The sequence below is a fragment of the Mesitornis unicolor genome, unplaced genomic scaffold (genome assembly GCF_000695765.1).
Source record: "Mesitornis unicolor isolate BGI_N332 unplaced genomic scaffold, ASM69576v1 scaffold4961, whole genome shotgun sequence".
Classification (NCBI taxonomy): Eukaryota; Metazoa; Chordata; class Aves; order Mesitornithiformes; family Mesitornithidae; genus Mesitornis; species Mesitornis unicolor.
Window position 1 is genome coordinate 66,260 of NW_010163113.1, and position 19,643 is coordinate 85,902.

Consider the following 19,643-nt stretch of genomic DNA (forward strand, 5'->3'; position numbering starts at 1 on the left):
AGATGTGAGTTTTGGCAGTGCTGGCTTTCTATTCTACTTACAGCCACTGGTAAGAGACCAAGCCACTGCTTGATTTCTGATGTGATTAACTGACCTTTAAAGCTCACTACCACTGGAGGGCTGTAAGTTGCCGTTTGCACCTCTTCTATAGGCAGATAACAAGATTGACAGATCTTTCATAGGCTGTTTAGAAATGTATGAGAGGTCTAGAAGTGTCACTCAGGCCTTTGGCAACAAAAAGCTGAAGAATGCCTGGTGGACAGGAAGACAAACATGAAAGCAAACACATTTTCTTTTGGAATATAATTCAACCTTAAAAATAATGAAAATCCATCAAGCTTTTGGCTTCATCTCCTTTCCTGCTCTCCTTATACATTGAAAGCTCTTTTTCATCACATCTATTAAGTCAGCTTCTGCTGTTCTTTCACATATACTCATGTATCTTCTACTAACTAAGTGGAAAAAATGCTTCTTGAGAAGAATTAAGTGATACTGATAGGGAACTTGCAGTTCTTTCCAATATCATATACTAAAGCCAGCATATATTTAGTTGAATTATTACTCTTTGGCAATACAGGCTCTGACAGTGCTTAGCTTACTGGGTTCTAATGTGGCTGATACTTTGTTATCAAAACATATCAAACCGAAACACACTAGACTTCAAAAATTATTCTAGGTATGCAAAACCTCATAATATAGTTGCAATTTTAATATCTGGACTTTTTAAAGCTGTGTAATCCAAGTTGCCTTGGATCCCTCCTGTAGTCAATGGAAACAAACAGAAATATTCAGGAACAATTAATTTTTCCTACTGCAGATCCTATTTTACAGTAAGATGAATTAGCAGGTATCCGTCTCTCACTGCTTACAGAATACTATCTCACTTTGGAGGGGTAAGTTGAGGTAAGATGAATCCTACTTTCATGCTGGGCCCACTAACACATGCCTGGCCCAAGAAGTATGCATGAGGAATAGGGATTTTCCATCTCCACATAAAATTGCAGTACTGTCTGCCAGGGAATACCAGGTTTGTATGAATTTATCACCGAAAGTCATTTCCCCTCACAGAGCTTAAGGAGAAGGAACCTGGCTCAGCTTGTGGGGAAACATAAGCTGTCTTTCATGCTGAGGGACGTCTTACCTGCTCCTGGGCACAATCACTTCAAAGTCTTCCTAGCACTGAATGTTGTGGCATGTATCTCACAACAGCAGTCTGCACGCTAAAAGTAGAATTTAACCCCAAAGGAGCCCAAAGTATTTCAAATAGTGGGCTTCTGTAATACAGCTATAATAACTGCAACACTTAAACAAAGGTTAAAACATTTTCACATGAAATGTGGGATTACTTTGATTTTCTAAACAGCTTGATTTAGTGGGAAGTTAATAAAGCTTAGAAATCGTTTGTTCAGGTCTCATTTAATGCTCAAAATTCTGCCTCTGAATTAAAGACACCATAGCCAACCCAAATTTAAAAATGCAGATGTTTTGTTGATCACTTAACAGTCTTTGCTTTAATTCCCCAGTCACTTTTTGCATTAAGAAAAAAAATAATAAATCATGATCGAATCAGTTGAGAAGCCATATTTTAAATGCAGGTGATTTGTCACTGGACTTGACCCCAATTTTCACTCAGATGTGAGACAGTGACCTACACCAGCAAGTTTTTATAGAGAAAGTTATACTGATACTGACATTCATTAAATCACTTCCCAGTATGGTACTATCAGTCACATTCTAGGTCATATGTGGGCCATATACCTATTTCATCATGCATTATTTAAAAAAAAAGTCACAGCTAAGGTGCCAATATTATTAACTTTGTAAAAAAGCAATTAAAATCTTCAAAGAGTGAACTTTCAAATACTGCAGCAACACTTAAATGTCATATTTCTGTTGCAAATGTATTTTTAATGATAACATTTCTTTGTAATGTAAATCGGCCTCCTCTCAATTATAACATGTTAATCAAGTTATTCTCAATTGCTGTCTACCCATCAATGCCTACAAGTCCATCACATGTCATTCTGTAAAAGCATACTAATTACTTGATTATATTTTAGTCAAGTTTTGCAAATCCACCTGTTTTCTTTCTAGACTGAATACTATGTGCAGATTTGTCTGTTGAGGGAGGAGGGAAGAGAAGACACATTTGCATCCTGCAACTTCAGTCTAATTGAAAAACCTTTAAACTACTTTAGCATGCACAACTTGATCCTAGAAACTGGAGAAAAGGAAAAATGGGTACCCACAGACTGCTTCCCGTATCTCATGCACACGCTATTCCTTGTTGACATGTCTGAGAGGGCTAAGGAAAAACACAAAGCTGAGATGCATATTTAAGAATGATTCAAAGTGCATACCTCAAATGCAGAGCAGGATTTGATTGGGTAGAGGTAAATGTTGGTGACAGTGATGGGCTTGCCACCTCTTCTACACGTTGGCACTGCAGTCTCAGAAACAGCTGCCCTTATGCTTTCTGCCTCAGCCTCCGGTGGCTGCCAGTTGACAGTTGTCTTTGTCACAGATGAATTATTCCTGAGTTTGCTGTCCGAGATGTGGGGCACTGGGGACAATTTATCTGCATAGTTAAAGGAAGGGTGGTCATCTGGGACAGCCTCTGTCGTCAGCTTTGTATCAGAGGACTGGAAGGAAATCTCAGTGTCCAGCTTGGAGAGTCTGGTGGTTATGATGAATTTCAAAAATGTCTGTGCATCTTCAAAAGAAGACATGTAGCCAAAGGATATTCTCACAGAACCAGTGGGACGTCCATCAATTAGGTCTATATCATCACCACAGACATGGCCAGCCTAGTTTGAAATAGGAAGAAAAACAGAGAGTGATTATGAAAAACTTTGCTTTATTTCCTCCTAATTGTACAGAGTTATTAACAAGTCTCTTAATTCTAACCTGAAAAACTGTTTTCAAAAATGCAAAGTTAATTCATGAATACAAAAAGAAAATTGAGAAAAAAAAATCCTAACTATCTTATTATTTATTCAAGCTGGGAAGAAGATAATTTTGAGATGCTTCTCCTATTCTACCCTAAGACAAGAGAGACTTCTTGAAAACATGTCAATAATCAGAAAAAGTTTGTATGTGCCAGGATGACCTGTTAGCTAGGGCAGTCTCCAGGTATATTCCAGTCTCATCTGCATAGTTCACTGGGATTTAAGCTGGGATATTACATTCAGATAAATGAACAAGCCACGAGACTGCTGATTTTTCTAGGGTAGTTTTCTTGATATTTGCTGTCAAAACAGCTGCATTTTATACTATCAGTGGCTTACTCATAGCATGTGTTAAATAGTCCAATGGATAGCTATACAGCTGAGAAATGGTCTGGGATATTAGGAAAGCAGAGACTTGAATCTAGAGTTCCAACATCTGAAGTGACTTCCCTTGTTATTGGTTTATGCAGGAAATCCGTCTTGCTGATCCAGTCAACACATTGCTTTCAGGATGGAAGGAACTAGCTGCCCCCCCCCCTAAAATTTCCACCTTTGAAGAACACAGGTTGCCATTCATGACAAAACTCTGTAGGAAAATGCTTCAAATGCGCTAACAGTGACCTCCATATATATACCCCTACATTTGATATGTCTTTCCCACAGCACTCTCTGGAAAACTTTCCCTTAGAGCAGAAGTTATCCTTCAGTAAGTGGGGCAATGAATGCTGCCCGTTATCTCCAGTGAGACAGGCTAGAGACCCCATTTGCTCATCCATCAAACATTATGTCACCAATGGACCCAAGATTTAGTCCTAAATCAGCGTTCTTATTCCTCTAAGTGCAGCAGCTCTGTTTTTTCTTTCTCAGAATTTCATTTATTTACACATTTCTTTTACATAAAAATGGAAATGTGAATAGATTATTTACATGAGGGCTTTTTTAAGCATGAAAAGTCACAGTTCAATGAACACAGATGCCATTTATTCAAGGAGAAATAAAAAAACTCCAACACTCTATGTAAAAATCACGCAATATAGTAGTAAATATTTTAATGCAGTGTGTAGTTTTTATCCCTGATAATAAAGCAGAAGCAACATTTGCAAAATTAGGTTGCATCTGTTAATATATATGTAAACCTTCTGCCAAGTATTGATTGATTGACCGAAGAGAGAGGTTCCTGCTGTGCAAATAAGTAAATAAGTTCCTACCTAACATCATAAGAAAACTAACCACACTTCTCCAGAGACCCTTAAGGACAGAAAGTTCTCCATCACAAGCATTTTATACACGGAAATCTTCATCAGGGAAGGAAGAATACAGTCAGCACCCTGGGAAAAGGTGAAACTGAAGTATATGTGTTAAAAGATGCCTTGTCAATAACTCACACAGATCCTTCTCAAAGGACTGATGAGAATGTCCCAAAATAATGACTACTTGACTGCACCACCTCATCATATCACTTTCAGCAGATTGTCTCTTTATAAGTTTGGGTTTGGCCTACCCCCATTTAAATGTTCAGCTTTATTAGCATGATACAGACCTACAAGAGGGCATCCACAAGCATTGTAGCTGGTCATTTGGCATTTTGCACTTCAGCAGAAGGGTAGACCTCTTTTTTCCTTTCTCAGAGAATCCTGTTCCCCCTCAAAAATTCAAGCATTACTCACCTGCTCTTAGACAGATTATGCATGAGAAGAACATGGACATGGGGCTTGCCATGATAAATCAAAGCACCAGTTTGCCAAAAAAGGTAGTAAAGAGCTCTCCCCCTTTAACAACTTGTGCTACCAGTCATGCATATAAATATGTTTGCAAAAGTTAGCTAAATGTCTCTGTGAAATTATAAGGGAGATACAGTATCAATACAGCCATTATAAATTTTTATCTTTTGAAGAATACCATTAACAAAATTTTGGATTGTTCTGTATTAATTTACTGTAATTTCAAACCCTGACAAATATGCAGATATGAAGCTTCCCTCACTCACTGTAATACATCCTGTTTCACATCTTTTAATGACGATTTATGGAAAATATTAGTCATCCAGAAAACAGTCTTTACATTGATGTTCTAACTGTCTAACAGACCCGTAATCTAGCTAGATGTCACCTAAATTTATTTCACCCTCTGAGATTCACTGTGTATTCTCATTTATTGTTTCTTGTCCAATTTGTGTATGCCTTTTAAACTGTAACATCCAACATGTCTTCAAGCATTACAGGTCTATAACACTTGAACATTATTAAGTACAATTAAGGATACTTAAGGAGCAACATGAGATGAATTGTCCAGGAACTTCTTTTCTGCAGGAAATCTGGATTTCATGTAATTCCAAATCAGAATAAGAAGCCACAATTTCATATCTTCCAGTGAAATAGAAACAAGCCACACATACCGCTTTGGATTCATCAAATGATTTTGTTTCTCCACACCACTTCGATTAACTGAATTTCAGTTCACTTAGTTATTTAACATGGCAATTGAGTTGAGAGGTCAGAGAAAGCAAATAAACTTTACCTTCATTCTTAAAGTCAGAGACTCAAAACCACAGGATATGATACACCTACTTTAGGTTTTAACTACTTAGGATTCTTTTTGATACAGATTTTCTTCTCCCCTTCAAAACTGCTATCCTTAGGAAATTCAGAACTAATAGCCAGAAGATGTCTCCTGGGTCACTGAATCTAGGTGTCTTCCATGGGCAACATACGATGTAATCTCATTCAGAAACTAACCTGCAGGTTCCTTTGGATGTCCTCATTGCTTATACCCAGATGCAACTGGCAGGCTCCTGTGTTGCAGAAGCAACCTGTACGGACATGTATGTTGTAGAGACTGGCCATCTTGTCCACCTTTCCGATTCAGCAGGTGATAAGACATAGGAGAATAAAAAATAGACATTTTAAATTTGTGGCAAACAATGTTTTAAAGGTACATTTCAACTGGAGGTAAATTGCTTCTCTAAATTATTAACAACTTACTGTAGCTTTTAACATTCCCACACACATTTAGGAATTTTCAGCCCTGTTATTTCAGCTGAAAGAAAACAGAAGTGGAAGCAGAAATGCGTACCTTGGCATTGAGAGAGAGTACACGCATGCATGCACACATACATGCATACATAGAGTACATCAGTTCAGCTCCTCATCCTGTTAATGACAGTATGCATGCTTAATTTTGAACATGTTAAAGGTTCATTCACATCAGTAGTGCTAATTACAGGCCTGCAGTCAAGGGTCATTCAATGTCTCGACAGGACCATCACCTACAGCTGCATCTTCAGAGCCTAAAGAGAGGCCAGGGGCACCTCTTCAGTTAGCCAAAGGAAACCTTGTTCTTCAAGGATCTGAAACTGCAAGTCCTCATTACTGAAACTGACTGCATCTGTGGGATTTTGGCACACAAGTGCTTCAAGAATCAGCCCCCCCTGATAGCAATAACATCTGACAGGGCAGGGACTAAACTGGAATACTTCCTTGAGTCTTCCACATATGATGGCCCAGTCCCTGGTGTACTTTTTCCTCCTGCTGTCCTGTTCTTTGTTATCCCATTTCCTTATTGTCCACTAAATAATGAATGGGCAGAAATACAATACTTGATGAAAAACTGGCATGAATAAATTATGTGAAGGAAAGAAAAAGGCTTAAAGAGAACAGAAGCACATGTCTATATGTGCCTCAGAAGGAGACGCATATATGCATGCACTGGGAGGATGGCACTGGCAGGATGGCCCTGCAGAGAAGAGATACGGATTGTCAGGGTTTTATAGCTCAGCTAAGAAACAACAGAAGCACACCTTGGGGATCCTCTTAGCACAGCTAAGAAACCATGGAACCACACGGCAGGGACCTGAAAACACTTTATGTTGATTTCAAAAAGCAACAACAGCAGCTGGTAAGGTTAGCTGAGCAGGTATAGCTACTGCCAAGTATTTCATTGACAATAAACGATGAAAATTCCTGGTCAGGACTGGGAGAAAGGACAGTCACATGGTCAGAAAGGTAGCATGAAACCTGGCACATCCCATTTCTACCACAGACTTCCAAAACAGCCTCACACAAGCTGCATTAATCTCTCTGTGCTTTTTCTTGTTGTTTTTTATATATATAATTTTTTTTTCCCAAATGGAGAGCTGAGAGCTCTGAGAAGAACCACGCTATGGACTGAAGAGACTCTGCCATGCCAGTGACACAGTCCCCTCACAGGGTGCTCAGGCTCTGCTATGAGCCTAAAGGTGCAGGAATGGAAGTGCCAACCATCTCAAAATAACCACTTTCCTAACTGAGAGCTCATGCTTTATCTGCCTGAGGTATCCATGTAAACATTCAACATAGCTTTTCTAGCTGGTGTAATCTCTATTGGCTTTTATCTTTTTGACATAAATTCTCTTTGCATAGGATAATAGCCCAATATATGTAGCAAATACTTTCTGGTATTATTCAGCCTGTCTTCTGTCTCCTATCTTCTGACACCATCAATCTTCTCATGTCAGTCTATCTTCTGACATCTTTGAGTTTAACTGTTTGAGATACCAGGCACCTTTAACTTCACTATCTCAGCAGCTTGAAAAACCGAGGCCTCTGTTAGACCTTATGCCAGGCTGAAATAATTCAAACTAAGTAGTGTTTAGCTTTGTTAAAAGTAGTTCAAACAGCATTAAATTTTTACCTTTTTATTTTTATGTGTGGGGCACAAAGCAATCTGCAACAAAATGTGCTGTACAGACAGAAGAAATCCTACATTCTTATAGTGCACAAGTTCTCAAGTTCACACTTAAATTTATGTTCTGCCCCACTAGTTCAGTTCAAAATGGTTCAGTTCTCAAATGGAGATACAAACAAAAAGCCTCCATATAGCCAGCGTTGGAAAGCAGAGAATAGAATCAGTCCCAAGATCCCTATTCATGATTAATGCCTTGGAGAATATCCTGTGTTCAAAGCATGTTTCTCAAATCAAAATTATAGCAAAAGGCATCTGTTGAGAAAGACTGTTGTGGTGTCATTAGTTTTGTTTTGTCAGAAGACTTCAATCTGGGAACACTGACATTTTCCTGACTTCTTTTTTCATTTAGATGAGAAAAGTTGTCATCCTGGCATAACACGGTTTGTCATGGTGCTAGTGACTTGTGGGTGGATTTTTCATTCTGTTAATGATGACAAGCAAGGCAAAAATCCTCACAGACACTTTACTACTGAATTCATACAGTTTTTGGGCTTATTTTCTCAGCATACAAAAAGCTTTAAAAACTACTACTGTTGTTGTTGTTGTTGTTGTTGTTGTTATTATTATTATTATTATTATTGTTAGAACCATTGCTGGGACAGCCTTGTTTCTCAAAGTGTATGTAATGTAGTGAAATTTCCATGACCAAACTTCAAGAAATTGCTAACAAGATTTAAAAAAAATTATTTTTCATTTTGTCAAAGAAATTATTACTGTTCCTTAATGAACAGTAATGTCATTCTAGCCCTGAGACACAACACCCTTCCCCAATAACACTTTCAATTGTGACATATATTAATCTGTACAGCAGACAAGGATTATTGATACATAAAAACATATGAACATTAGAGGAATATAGGGAACTGTGATTCAGGAGAACACAGATAAGTTATCCATAGCTTTTGTGCTAATCAAACTCCATTATCACCAATGTGATAATGCATACAGATGCCCTGCCAATCTTCAGAATGTGATGCACACTTTTCATTGCAAACAGCGACAGCATGTAAAGAATCAGTAAAGGCAGCACTGCCAATCTATCTGTCCCTTGAATGCATGCTTGAATTTCCCTTGGACATATGCTTCGATTTATTCTTGTTTAGTTTCACCCTAGAAATGTGCTACTTGGGGACTTAATTTAATCTCTCTCTGTAATGTTACCACATAGCAAAACAAATAGAACATAAAACATCTGTTACAGTTATTTCGATGAAGAAAAGCTTATTTAAATAAAGCACATCTTTAAAATTGCCATAAGGAGCAATAATGGCTATTGAGCTCAGGGTTATGAAATGCAGAATGCCGCTCGCAACTCTGCCTGTAACAGCAGCAGCTGACTTTTGGGAGCCAGGAATACGTTCATCAATGAAGGCATAGAAGCATGAATGGTACTAATGGTAAGTACACAGCTTAATGTACTCAGATTGTCAGCTTTGGTGATTCTCTTGATCTGATATTTGGAACTATTGTGCCTTGGTCTTTCAGAGCTTAAAGACTACAATTAAACTGCAAAACACAAGCAGAAATCTTGGAGCATTTTTACTGATTTCAGTCAGAGAGGACATGGTAATGAAGCCATCACGACATCTTGGAGTCCCATCTGCCCCTAGGAATCCCTTTGCATTCATTACTTTTTCTGAAGCTATTTACAGTGGGCCAAGCCCTGAACGTTGCTTCAGACCCCAACACTTCTGGTGTCAGATCATCTTGATTTTTGACAACTAAAAGGTGCTTTTCACACTTCCAGTCTGTGGTCATTGAGTTTAATAATCACACAATGAAGTTCATCTAAATCCATTTTTTTAATAGCTGTTCTTTTATTTTTCAGAGATAATTTCTATTTTAAGCACAGTTGCCTTTCTCAGTGAGCCTTCCTTTAGTGTTACCAGATTGAACAAATGCTCACAGTCACAGTTTTCTTCATAGTGCTCTATCTGATAAATACCATTAGAATTATTTATTTTTAATATAAAAACTATTGAAGTGGAGAGGGGTTTCTTTCCCTGCTTTTAATGTGTTATCCTACAATAGTCCCCCTTGGGTACCTGGTATTTTATTTCACACTCAGCAGCTGGACAGCTCCAAAAATAAATTTGATTCTGGTGTGTTCTGATTTCCCATTCTCTGTCACGCAGCTACACTGGTGACTTCTCTGCCTTTGCTAAGTGTCTGACTTCTACTGTTCATTCACCTCAGGGCCTCTGTGGCAGTCAGCTGAAAAGTGTAAGCTTTTCTCTGGCTTCAGGCTCCATTGAAATAAGACTGAGAATGATGCTTACTGTAGGTAGATATATACTAAGCGATTATAAATATTTACAAATAGCACATAGTTTTGCATTATTTCTAATCAACTAAGCCTAACATTTTCACTAAGAATGATGGATTCTTTAGGAACCCCTGCTGAAGTCATTCCCATAGGATCCAATTCTGTAGCCTTATTCCAGCAAGTACTTCTTATTTGTGCAAGTTATTTTACCAAATACCACAAGAATTATTCACATGAATAAAGAAACCTCTTAAATAGATCATGAAGTGTCCCAAAAAACACAAAATCATATAAGTCAATCCTGGCAGGTACTGTCCTTCAGGAATTGGGATTGGGACTTCTCATTCTACTTTCTACAATGCTCAAGTTTCAGAGCAGTTTGTCTGTCTGATGGATTTGCTCATTACAAGAATTTCACTGCATACCACTGATGGCTGGTTATAAAACAGGTTTCATGACACTGTTCTCCACATCCACTGGTAAATTAATTCACTGATTCATGGCATGGAATTGGAGAAAAAGTAAGTTAGCTCTTTCTGTCATCCAGCATTTGACTGTGAAATGTTATTGCTGATGCAAAAGTATACTTAATCTTATTTAATACAATTTAATAGGAAGTAGGTCAGAAGAAGAAAAAATCATCACTTGCTTCCAAGTCATTTAGTAGGAGGAAAAAAGCATTTTAGCTGAGTTACAGTATACTTAAACTGGTTTAACTGTGTGGGGTTTTTTATTGAAATTGCCAATATCAGAGAGGCAATTGCCAATGCAAGAGAGGCATTTTTCCCCATCCCAGGGAAAGAATTTCTATGTGGGCAGGTTCACACGGTATTGATGAATCTGATACTCTCCTTTTTTCTGAGTCTGTAATTGTTGACAATAGCTTAAAGAAATTGGAGAGTGGATGTAAATCTCTCTTCAGTATAGACCCATTCATCATTCGCTCTGACCAAAACCCCTTTGGTAGAAGGCAGTGAAGTATTAGGCAAAGATACTGAAATTTACTGAAATTGCCAGTCTCAGTGTCCTGATAGTTGAAATGCTAGTGTCCTGGTTTTACTGGGATTGAATTGTAGAACTCCATTTCCTATTCAGCAGAACTGTATTTCTGAGAGAACTGCAGTGTTTGATTTAGTGAAAACAAGTTGGTATAGAGTCATAGAACCACAGAATGTATTGGGTTGGAAGGGACCTTTAAAAATCATCTGGTCCAACTCCAGGGACAATGTTACCAGATCAGGTTGCTCAGAGCCCCATCAAGTCTACCTTGAATGTCTCCAGGGATGGGGACTCCACCACCGCACTGGGCAACCTGTTCCAGTGATCTACAACCCTCATATTGAAGAACTTTTTCCTAATAGCCAACCTAAATCTACTCTTTTCTAGTTGAAAACCATTGCCCCTCATCCTATCTCTACATGCCCTAGTGAATAGCTCTTCCCCAGATTTCTTATAGGCACCTTTCAGGTATTGGAAGGTTGTTGTAAGGTCCCTCTGGAGTCTTCTCTTCTCCAGACTGAACAACCCCAACTATCTCAGCCTATCTTCACAGGACAGTTGTTCCAGCCCTTTGATCATCTTTGTAGCCCTCCTCTGGACCTGCTCCAGCATTTCAGTGTCCTTTTTGTGTTGGGTGCTCCAAAGCTGGATGCAATACTCCAGGTGAGGTCTCACCAGAGTAGAGGGGCAGAATCACCTCCCTCGACCTGCTGGCCACACTTCTTTTGACGCAGCCCAGGATGCAGTTGGCCTTCTGAGCTGCAAGTGCACATTGGTAGCTCATGCCCAGCTTCTCATCCACCAGTACCCCCAAGTCCTTTTTCTCAGGGCTGCTTTCCCGCACATCATCTCCTAGTTTGTATTGGAAACAAGGATTGTTCCAACTCAGGTGCAAGACCCTACACTTGGCCGTGTTGAACCTCACCAGGTTCACCTGGACCCACTTCTCCAGCTCATCCAGGTCCCTCTGGATGGCATCTTTTCCTTTGGCACATTAACCTCACCACCCAGCTTGGTATCATCAGCGAACTTGTTGAGAGTGCACTCAGTCCTGCTATCAATATAATTAATGAAGACATTAAACAGCACCGGTCCCGGTACAGACCCTTGAGGGACACCACTTGTCACTGTCTTCCATCTGGACATTGAGCCATTGACCACTACTCTCTGGATGCGACCATCCAGCCAATTCCTTATTCACTGAACAGTCCACCCATCAAATCCATACCTCTCCAACTTAGAGAGAAGGATGCTGTGGGGGACTGTGTCAAAGGCCTTGCAGAAATCCAGATAGATGACATCCATAGCTCTTACCTTGTCTACTGATGCAGTTACCCCACTGTAGAAAGCCACTAGGTTGGTCAGGCAGGACTTGCCCCTAGTAAAGCCATGCTGGCTGTCTCAGATCACCTCCCTGTCCTCCTCGTGCCTCAGCATAGCTTTTAGGAGGATCTGTTCCATGATCTTCCCAGGCACAGAGGTGAGGTTGACAGGTCAGTAGTTCCCAGGGTCCTCCTTTCTACCCTTTTTAAAAATGGGTGTGATGTTTCCCTTCTTCCAGTCACTAGGGACTTCACCTGACTGCCATGACTTTTCAAATATCATGGAGAGTGGCAACTACATTCGTGCCTCAGCATAGCTTTTAGGAGGATCTGTTCCATGATCTTCCCAGGCACAGAGGTGAGGTTGACAGGTCAGTAGTTCCCAGGGTCCTCCTTTCTACCCTTTTTAAAAATGGGTGTGATGTTTCCCTTCTTCCAGTCACTAGGGACTTCACCTGACTGCCATGACTTTTCAAATATCATGGAGAGTGGCAACTACATCAGCCAATTCCTTCAGGACTCTGGGAAGCATCTCATCACGTCCCATGGACTTGTGTATATTCAGTTTCCTCAGATGGTCATGAACCTTATCTTCACTTATAGTGGGAGGGATGTTTTCTGCCTGGTCCCTGTCTTGTGGGCCATCAACTTGAGAGCTTTATATGTAAGTATTATAGCTTTTTCTGGGATAGAGTTATTTCCCTCATAGTAGCTAGTGAGACACGGTTTTGGATTCATGTTAAGAAGAATGTTGATAACACATCAGTATTTTAGTTGTTGTTAAGTAATGCCTACACTAACTTAAGGACTTCCCCCCCACACCCCTCCTTCCCCCAGCAACCTTTCTCTCTGCACAAGGTGATGGGGGTGTGAGGGAGGAACCAAAAGCCCAGTGTTTTCTGGGACAGATGACCCAGGACAGATGACCCAGATGTGATCCAAACTGGCCAACAGAATGTATCAGAATGTGTTCCATACCATAAACAACATTCTAACCATAAATTGGGGAGTTTGCTGGGGATGATGCTTTTCCTTGGATGGTCTAGCTCATTCAGTTCCTGAGGCTTACCTCTCCCTCATCGTGTTTTCATTGGTGCATGGCCAGCCACTGCTGCCGTTTGTGAGCTGAGTATAACTTGCTTTATTGTTTTATTATAATTGTTCCTATTCTTATTGCAATTCATTAGCATTATTATTACTTCAGTTTGGTTTGTTTTAATTATTAAATTGTCTTTATCTCAACCCACAAGTTCCTTCACTTTTACTCTTTTGATTCTCTCCCCCACCCCACCAGGGAGGGGGAGGGAAGTGAGTGAAAGGCTGCATGGAATGTAGATGCTTGCTGGGCTAAACTACAACAGGTAGCTTATCAGGAACTTTGCAGTCAATGTGCTAATTTTCTCTGCTGGTTTCAAAGACAGTCAAATATCAGGTAAAATTGGATGAGAGAGAAGCAGGCTGGAAATGTCAGCATAATTCAGAATATATGAGTTGCCATTCTGCAGGAATTCTCATTTAGAAGATGCCATATACATCACAAACTGCAGATCCTTCATGCTTGAGGGAGTAGCAATAATTTTACATTTCTGTAATCCAAAAGCTAGAAGATTATTTGGGGATGGAGTGGCTATAAGGAAGAAATGAAACACTGTCTTGATTGTTAATGGATTACCTCATACTTTTTCAACTGCTTTTTTGTTCACTGTAGTACATCCAATGAATTACAGTATGGACTTATTTGGATCGTAGAAAAACTTCATGAGTCCAAGATCCAGCTATTCAAAACAACAGGCTGATAAGTAGGCTAAACACCTGGGTTTTCTTTGATTTGGCATCGCAATGGCCACAGGTCTCTCCAACCAACTGCATTTTCTCTCAACTTTTTCTTTTTCTTTTCTTTTTATTTTTTCTTTTCTTTTCTTTTTTTTTCTTTTCTTTTTTTTTCTTTTTAACTGCACTCAGTGACAATGAAAATCTGGCTTGATAAAATGACACCAGGGAAAGGATGGATTTCAGGAAGCAAAGCAAAGCAAAAGAACTCAAGCTTTCTGTGGTTTCCCAGCTCTGACTTCAACAGAGTATTCCATTGGGAGTCACAGGAAAAGGTCTGTATACCTGCATCCCATCATGCATTACTAGCTGTTTCGTAGGCTAAAGGCTTTGGGTCAGTCTACCATTAGTCAGAGAAGTGGAAGCCAGAGGCAAACAATATGGAAGACTAAGCTATAACTTGTATCAAGAAGGGATAAAGGGGAATGTAGCAGACTAATACGAGTGCAAACATTGCTTAGGGATGAAGAGGTGCATTGCATGATACTGAAAGTCTAGTGACATAGATTTAACCACCTTTTCCTATTTCTATTAAATGACTTAAATACTCCTTCATCTGTATTTAACCTCTGAAAATGTGGATAATGGATCACAGAGAGGTTGTAGTGTTAAAATTTCATGATGGACTGTGTTGAAATATTACTTTAATTATGTCTATACAGCGTACTATACAGGACTTGTGTAGGGGGCAGGAATATGTAAGCAGGTAATAGAGAAGGTAGAGCCAGACTTTCTTTGTCTTCGAAGAATTCAAATGGTGGAATGAATCTGGACACCGCATGTGTTCAAAGGCAGCTGATCTGCTTTAGCAAGATCAAGAAAAAAGGAATCCAGCAGAGGTTGTCAAAGGTGCAGTCTTCTTGTCACTACCATGTGGTTTCTTTTCACATTTCTCCCCTGTGAAAATGGTCTGTAGTTTAGAGTTACAGTTTGGCACTGTTACTAAACAGAAAATACTTAGCCTTTCCCATTAATCTGAGATTCTCTCATCTGAACAACTTCAAGTATTTTTCTTTCATCTCCTTTCCAGTTTCCCTAGCAACGTGCAAGGACACTCCGGAGAAGCAGTGTCAGGAAACACCTTCAGTCTAGGCTTTTGTGAAGCTTTCTAACCTTGACCAGCTCTGAAAAGCAGTTTAATAGCAGGTAATTTCAAGCATACTATCTCACATGCGTATCTGTCCCCCCACAATGAGATATTACAGAAATCAACTCAGTCTGTAGTCTGCCTTAGCAAGAAGAGAACTTCATTACCTAGTAACTAGGTTTGCAGTTATTTTACAGAGTCTCTCAAGTACAGCATCTCCTTACACACGGGTTAGTAATCTCCTATCTAGAAATCTCCTTGTTGTAAGGACGGTCTTTGAGTGCCCAGTGCCATGTACCAAACATAAGACAAGATCCAGATTGTAATAGCATTTCTTGCCAGTTTGAAGCAACGATGTGCCATTTATTGGCAAGCCAGTTTGGTTTGCCGCATTGCTGCTATCTCCCTGCTTACCTTTGCTTATCTCTCAGTGCAATTGGAAACTAATTGGAACCAAGGAAACTAGTGGACGTTCAACAGGAATCTTCACAATAATCTTTTTCTCCTTGTAATCTTGTTTGCATTCTATTGTGCCACTTCATCTGCTGTCTCTGGCTTCCTGAAACCAATGTCTAAATCTATAGCTAAAATCAATAGTGAGCAATCACCCCAGCAATTTTGAGGTAGCTATTGGGAAGATGGCCAAAAATCCCATTAGGCATGTTAAGAACCCTTTACTTTCCCTGAGTCATCAAAATTAATATAATGAGTGGATATACTTCTAAAAGCATTAGTGTAACTAGCTCAAAGTTGTTTGGCCATCTCTGCACAGAGATTCTTAGCTGGAATTAGCAAATGCTGGATTTCCTTTTTCTCTGGCCCAGATGAAAAAATGCTGCGCTTTTCCACCTGAAAAACTGAATGATTGTTTTACACAGAAGTAAAAAGTAACAGATGGAAAAAACATAAAAGGATTATGGTTTGAAGAATAACAATGATCTCCTGCTTAATAACTTTCTATGAAGATTTATTTCACATAGATTAAAAAAAGTAGAAATTATCCCTCGTTGTTTAACAGCAACCCACATTCTCCTGTAGGGACATGGTATGAATTTCCAGACAAGTATTAATAGCCACTAAATGACCTGGTAACAGCTTCCTGTGTATGTGAAATGCTGTACTTTCTCCCCCCCCCCTTTAAATTCACATGTCAATGCTTTAAATCTGTGCCCATATACTAGATGTACAGTGCACTGGAGCTAATCTACCAGTGAAACCGAGGGTGCCGTCAAAGACAGAGACAGCAATTATTTCAAGAAATCTAACCGCTGCATGTATTGCATGGTCCTTTTTATCAGGCAATGACAAGTAGCGATATGAATATGCATTCAATCAGCTGTGTGTATATACAAATGTATCCGCCACTTGATATCTGAAGATTTGCCAGTATTTAACATATTTCCTCTCAACTTCTGTGAGGTTAGAATAAGTGGGGAAGACAGACATTGAATTCCTCAAGGTGACACGGAAAGACTACAGCAGAAGCAGGGGATTTCACCTGGCCATTGCCAGGTCCTTGCTACTGATCTAGGTCCAGTTAAGAAATTTATTAAAACACCACTGAAGGAAAAGGAAGTTTTTAAAAGGGAACATGTGAAGCTAAAGCAAAGAAAGGGTACTCGCAATATGAAGGTACTACCAGAACAGACTATCACCAGTTTATTTACCTTGAGCAACTGCTTTTATGTGCATTTCCCATCCTACCTAAAGCCACTTTGTCCCGGGTTGTTTGCAGACCTGTCCAAACGCAAACAGACAGAATAACTTCTACCTGCTTATATTGCTCTGTCTATTCCCTGGTCACACCTCTTCCATGCAACACTGTTTCAGACTGCATGTCCCACTCCTCTCTGCCTCTCATGGCTGGAATCTCCTTTTTGTCCGCTACCCTGCCCAAACTGCTATCTCTTTCTTTGCCCAATCCACATAATAATGGACTTCAGCTGCATTGTGGGAAATTTAGGTTAATCATTAGGAAATATTTTGTAATAATGAATATAGCTAAGTTCTAGAACTAACTGTATGTGGAGGCTGCAAGGAAGTTCAGGTAAAGATGATCCTTTCTTGGCATACAACAATGATGGGCAACCTCTCATAGTCTCTGCAGTCCTAAGATCTGTATTTCCCCTTCCACATTTTCTCGAACCGCAGGGATGGGTTTGGCTTGGCTGCTAAGCTTCTTACAAGACAATTCACTGCCACAGGATGCTTTGGATGCAGAAAGATTTAAAGGGCTTAAAAAGAAAACAAAACTTCTTTTGTTTCTTAGGGCAGTCTCATTTTGGTTTTGTCCTTTTCTTATACTACTACTCTGTGAACACTGGCAGAAAGAGGCTACCAGGGTAGAGAAGGTGCCATGGCGAGATCACTTACATCTAAGTGATTTGATGCCTCACATTCTGATTCCAGACTCTGGTCTTCACTTCAGAATGACAGAATATAAAGGAGAAAAACAACAGTGGGTCACTGAGTCTATCCTTACATTAACTCAAGGGGGGTTGAGACGGAAGGAAGGTGGGTGAGGCAGTGGGCAGATGCCATAACAAAAGCAGTCACCAAATTGCATTATAGATTTGTGCTGAAGGGACAGACACTGGAAGTCATTTGCTGAGAAGTGTTGGTAGTTTTTTCCTTGAGAAATGGATGAAGAAAGGTAAGTTCAAAGTCTAGACCTTCCTTCACTCTGTCTGGGTTGATGAGAGTGAGCCAGGACATGCTAATGTAGGCCCCTAGACAAAACTGATCATAATCTATGTGAGCAGGGTTCTCTGTCTTGAGAGACAAAACTCATTCATATGCAACACTATGGAAGAGCCTTCCTTAGGCAAACCAAAATGTTTACATTCTCTATCTTTGGCAGCTGATTCCTGTTATAGCAGTTTGTCTATCACAGAAGTCTGAAGTGGCAGGCAAGAAGGCTGAGTGCTAATGGACTGATGCTTGTTTTGTTCCTGACAGGATTTTTAGGAGGCATGGCGAGCATATATGGATACCAAGGGAACTTTTGCAGGTGAGACAATCACAGCATGCTACTTCTGTTTAGCTTCAGGCTCCAGGCAAAGGAAGCAGTGTGAAAAAGCAGAGTGGGAAAGCGAGCTAGTAATCCACAGCCAAAATGATGGCCATTTTTCAAAAGACAGCTATGATGGTTTGCTCACTTTTTTAAGCCCATGACACACAGGAGGAAAAAAAAAATGTCTCAGAAGACCAGAGTGAAAAAAGAAAAAGTTTGATAAGGGAAATGCTATTTTTCACTGGAGGCAGAAAGCACTGAACTGGAAGGTGCGACTGGGTAAGAGCTCTCCAGGGCATACAATTCAACAGATGTTTCAGGTAAAATTCCATCTGCCTATCTCTGCCTCTTATATCTTTCCTCTTTTCCAGCTCCCAAACTGACTTTACAGAATGATAAAATTACTTTGCAATTATACACTGACTGTACAAAGAGCATTTCACAGATCTCTCCTCCCTTTCAGAACAAAGAGGAAAAGTTAAAATAATATTAGCACAAAGGGTCCCTCATAGCAGAGATGGTGATTTTTTTCAAATCTGCAGATGGAAGAGAATATACAAGTTTGCACTTTGACCTGATTTGTACGAAGTCCATATGATTGTTGTTATAAATCAATGCTGTTCCCTTACAGCTGTTTCATCTCCTCTTTGGCATTCAAACCAGGCTGGAAACTCACAGAGTGGTGTGCAAGGTTTTGATAAAAAAAGGTGGTGAGGATGCAAACTGAAGCTGAGTCATTGCTGTCAAACAGGGTTTCAGAGACGGGAAGGATTTGGGGATACAGAAACACAAGACATTCATATAAATGCTGAAGACTGCGGGTATTAGCTATTAATAAATGAGCTAATAGTGATTTTCTGTGTGAAGAGTCTGCAGTACTAGCTCAGCACCAAGCATATATGTAACCCCTTTCTCGTGACATCACAAACCCCCTTTAATATCTAGGGCTGATTGCTTCTTCTTCTGGTAGCCTTGCAAGGAAGCAGAAGATTGACAGCGTGCTGGATTAATGTCAGCTCTGCTGCTTCCATCCTGCACCACTGACTTAGCAGAGGTCCTTCATCTCTACCCCTGTACTTTCCCACCTTTCAAAGTCACCAGCTGGTCATCTGTCCACATGTCATTAAAACCAAAAAATATAATGCTGAAAAGTTATCCAAATAGGCAAATATATTTGAAGAAGCTGTTTGGCATAAAAGCCATCTTTATGTCTAGACCTGTCAAGTACTCATCATAGTCTGCTTATAACTAGGGCTGTGTGATGCAAATAAACACATAACATAAAATTACACATGTGCCACTGCAGAGGACAGGCAGCTTGTGTGGAAAGAATACAGGTATCCTCCCGAGTAATTTAAAGAACAAATTACTACCAACAGTAGTCTACAAGACAGCTTTACTAAAGAAAATAATTTTCATGGAAAGTATTTGGTGCAGCTTGAAAGAGAAAATTTAA

The 19,643-nt window shown here is 39.8% G+C and overlaps 1 protein-coding gene across 1 annotated transcript in view; it reads right to left on the reverse strand.

The window, feature by feature from the left end:
• Nucleotides 1-19,643, reverse strand: part of MOCOS (molybdenum cofactor sulfurase) — a 136,689-nt gene that overhangs the window by 29,743 nt on the left and 87,303 nt on the right. The window contains exons 6-7 of the mRNA XM_010193826.1: nucleotides 5,684-5,800; nucleotides 2,361-2,807 (exon numbers count right to left, since the gene is read on the reverse strand). Coding sequence (XP_010192128.1) covers nucleotides 2,361-2,807; nucleotides 5,684-5,800 — 564 coding nt within the window. The remainder of the gene's footprint in view (nucleotides 1-2,360; nucleotides 2,808-5,683; nucleotides 5,801-19,643) is intronic.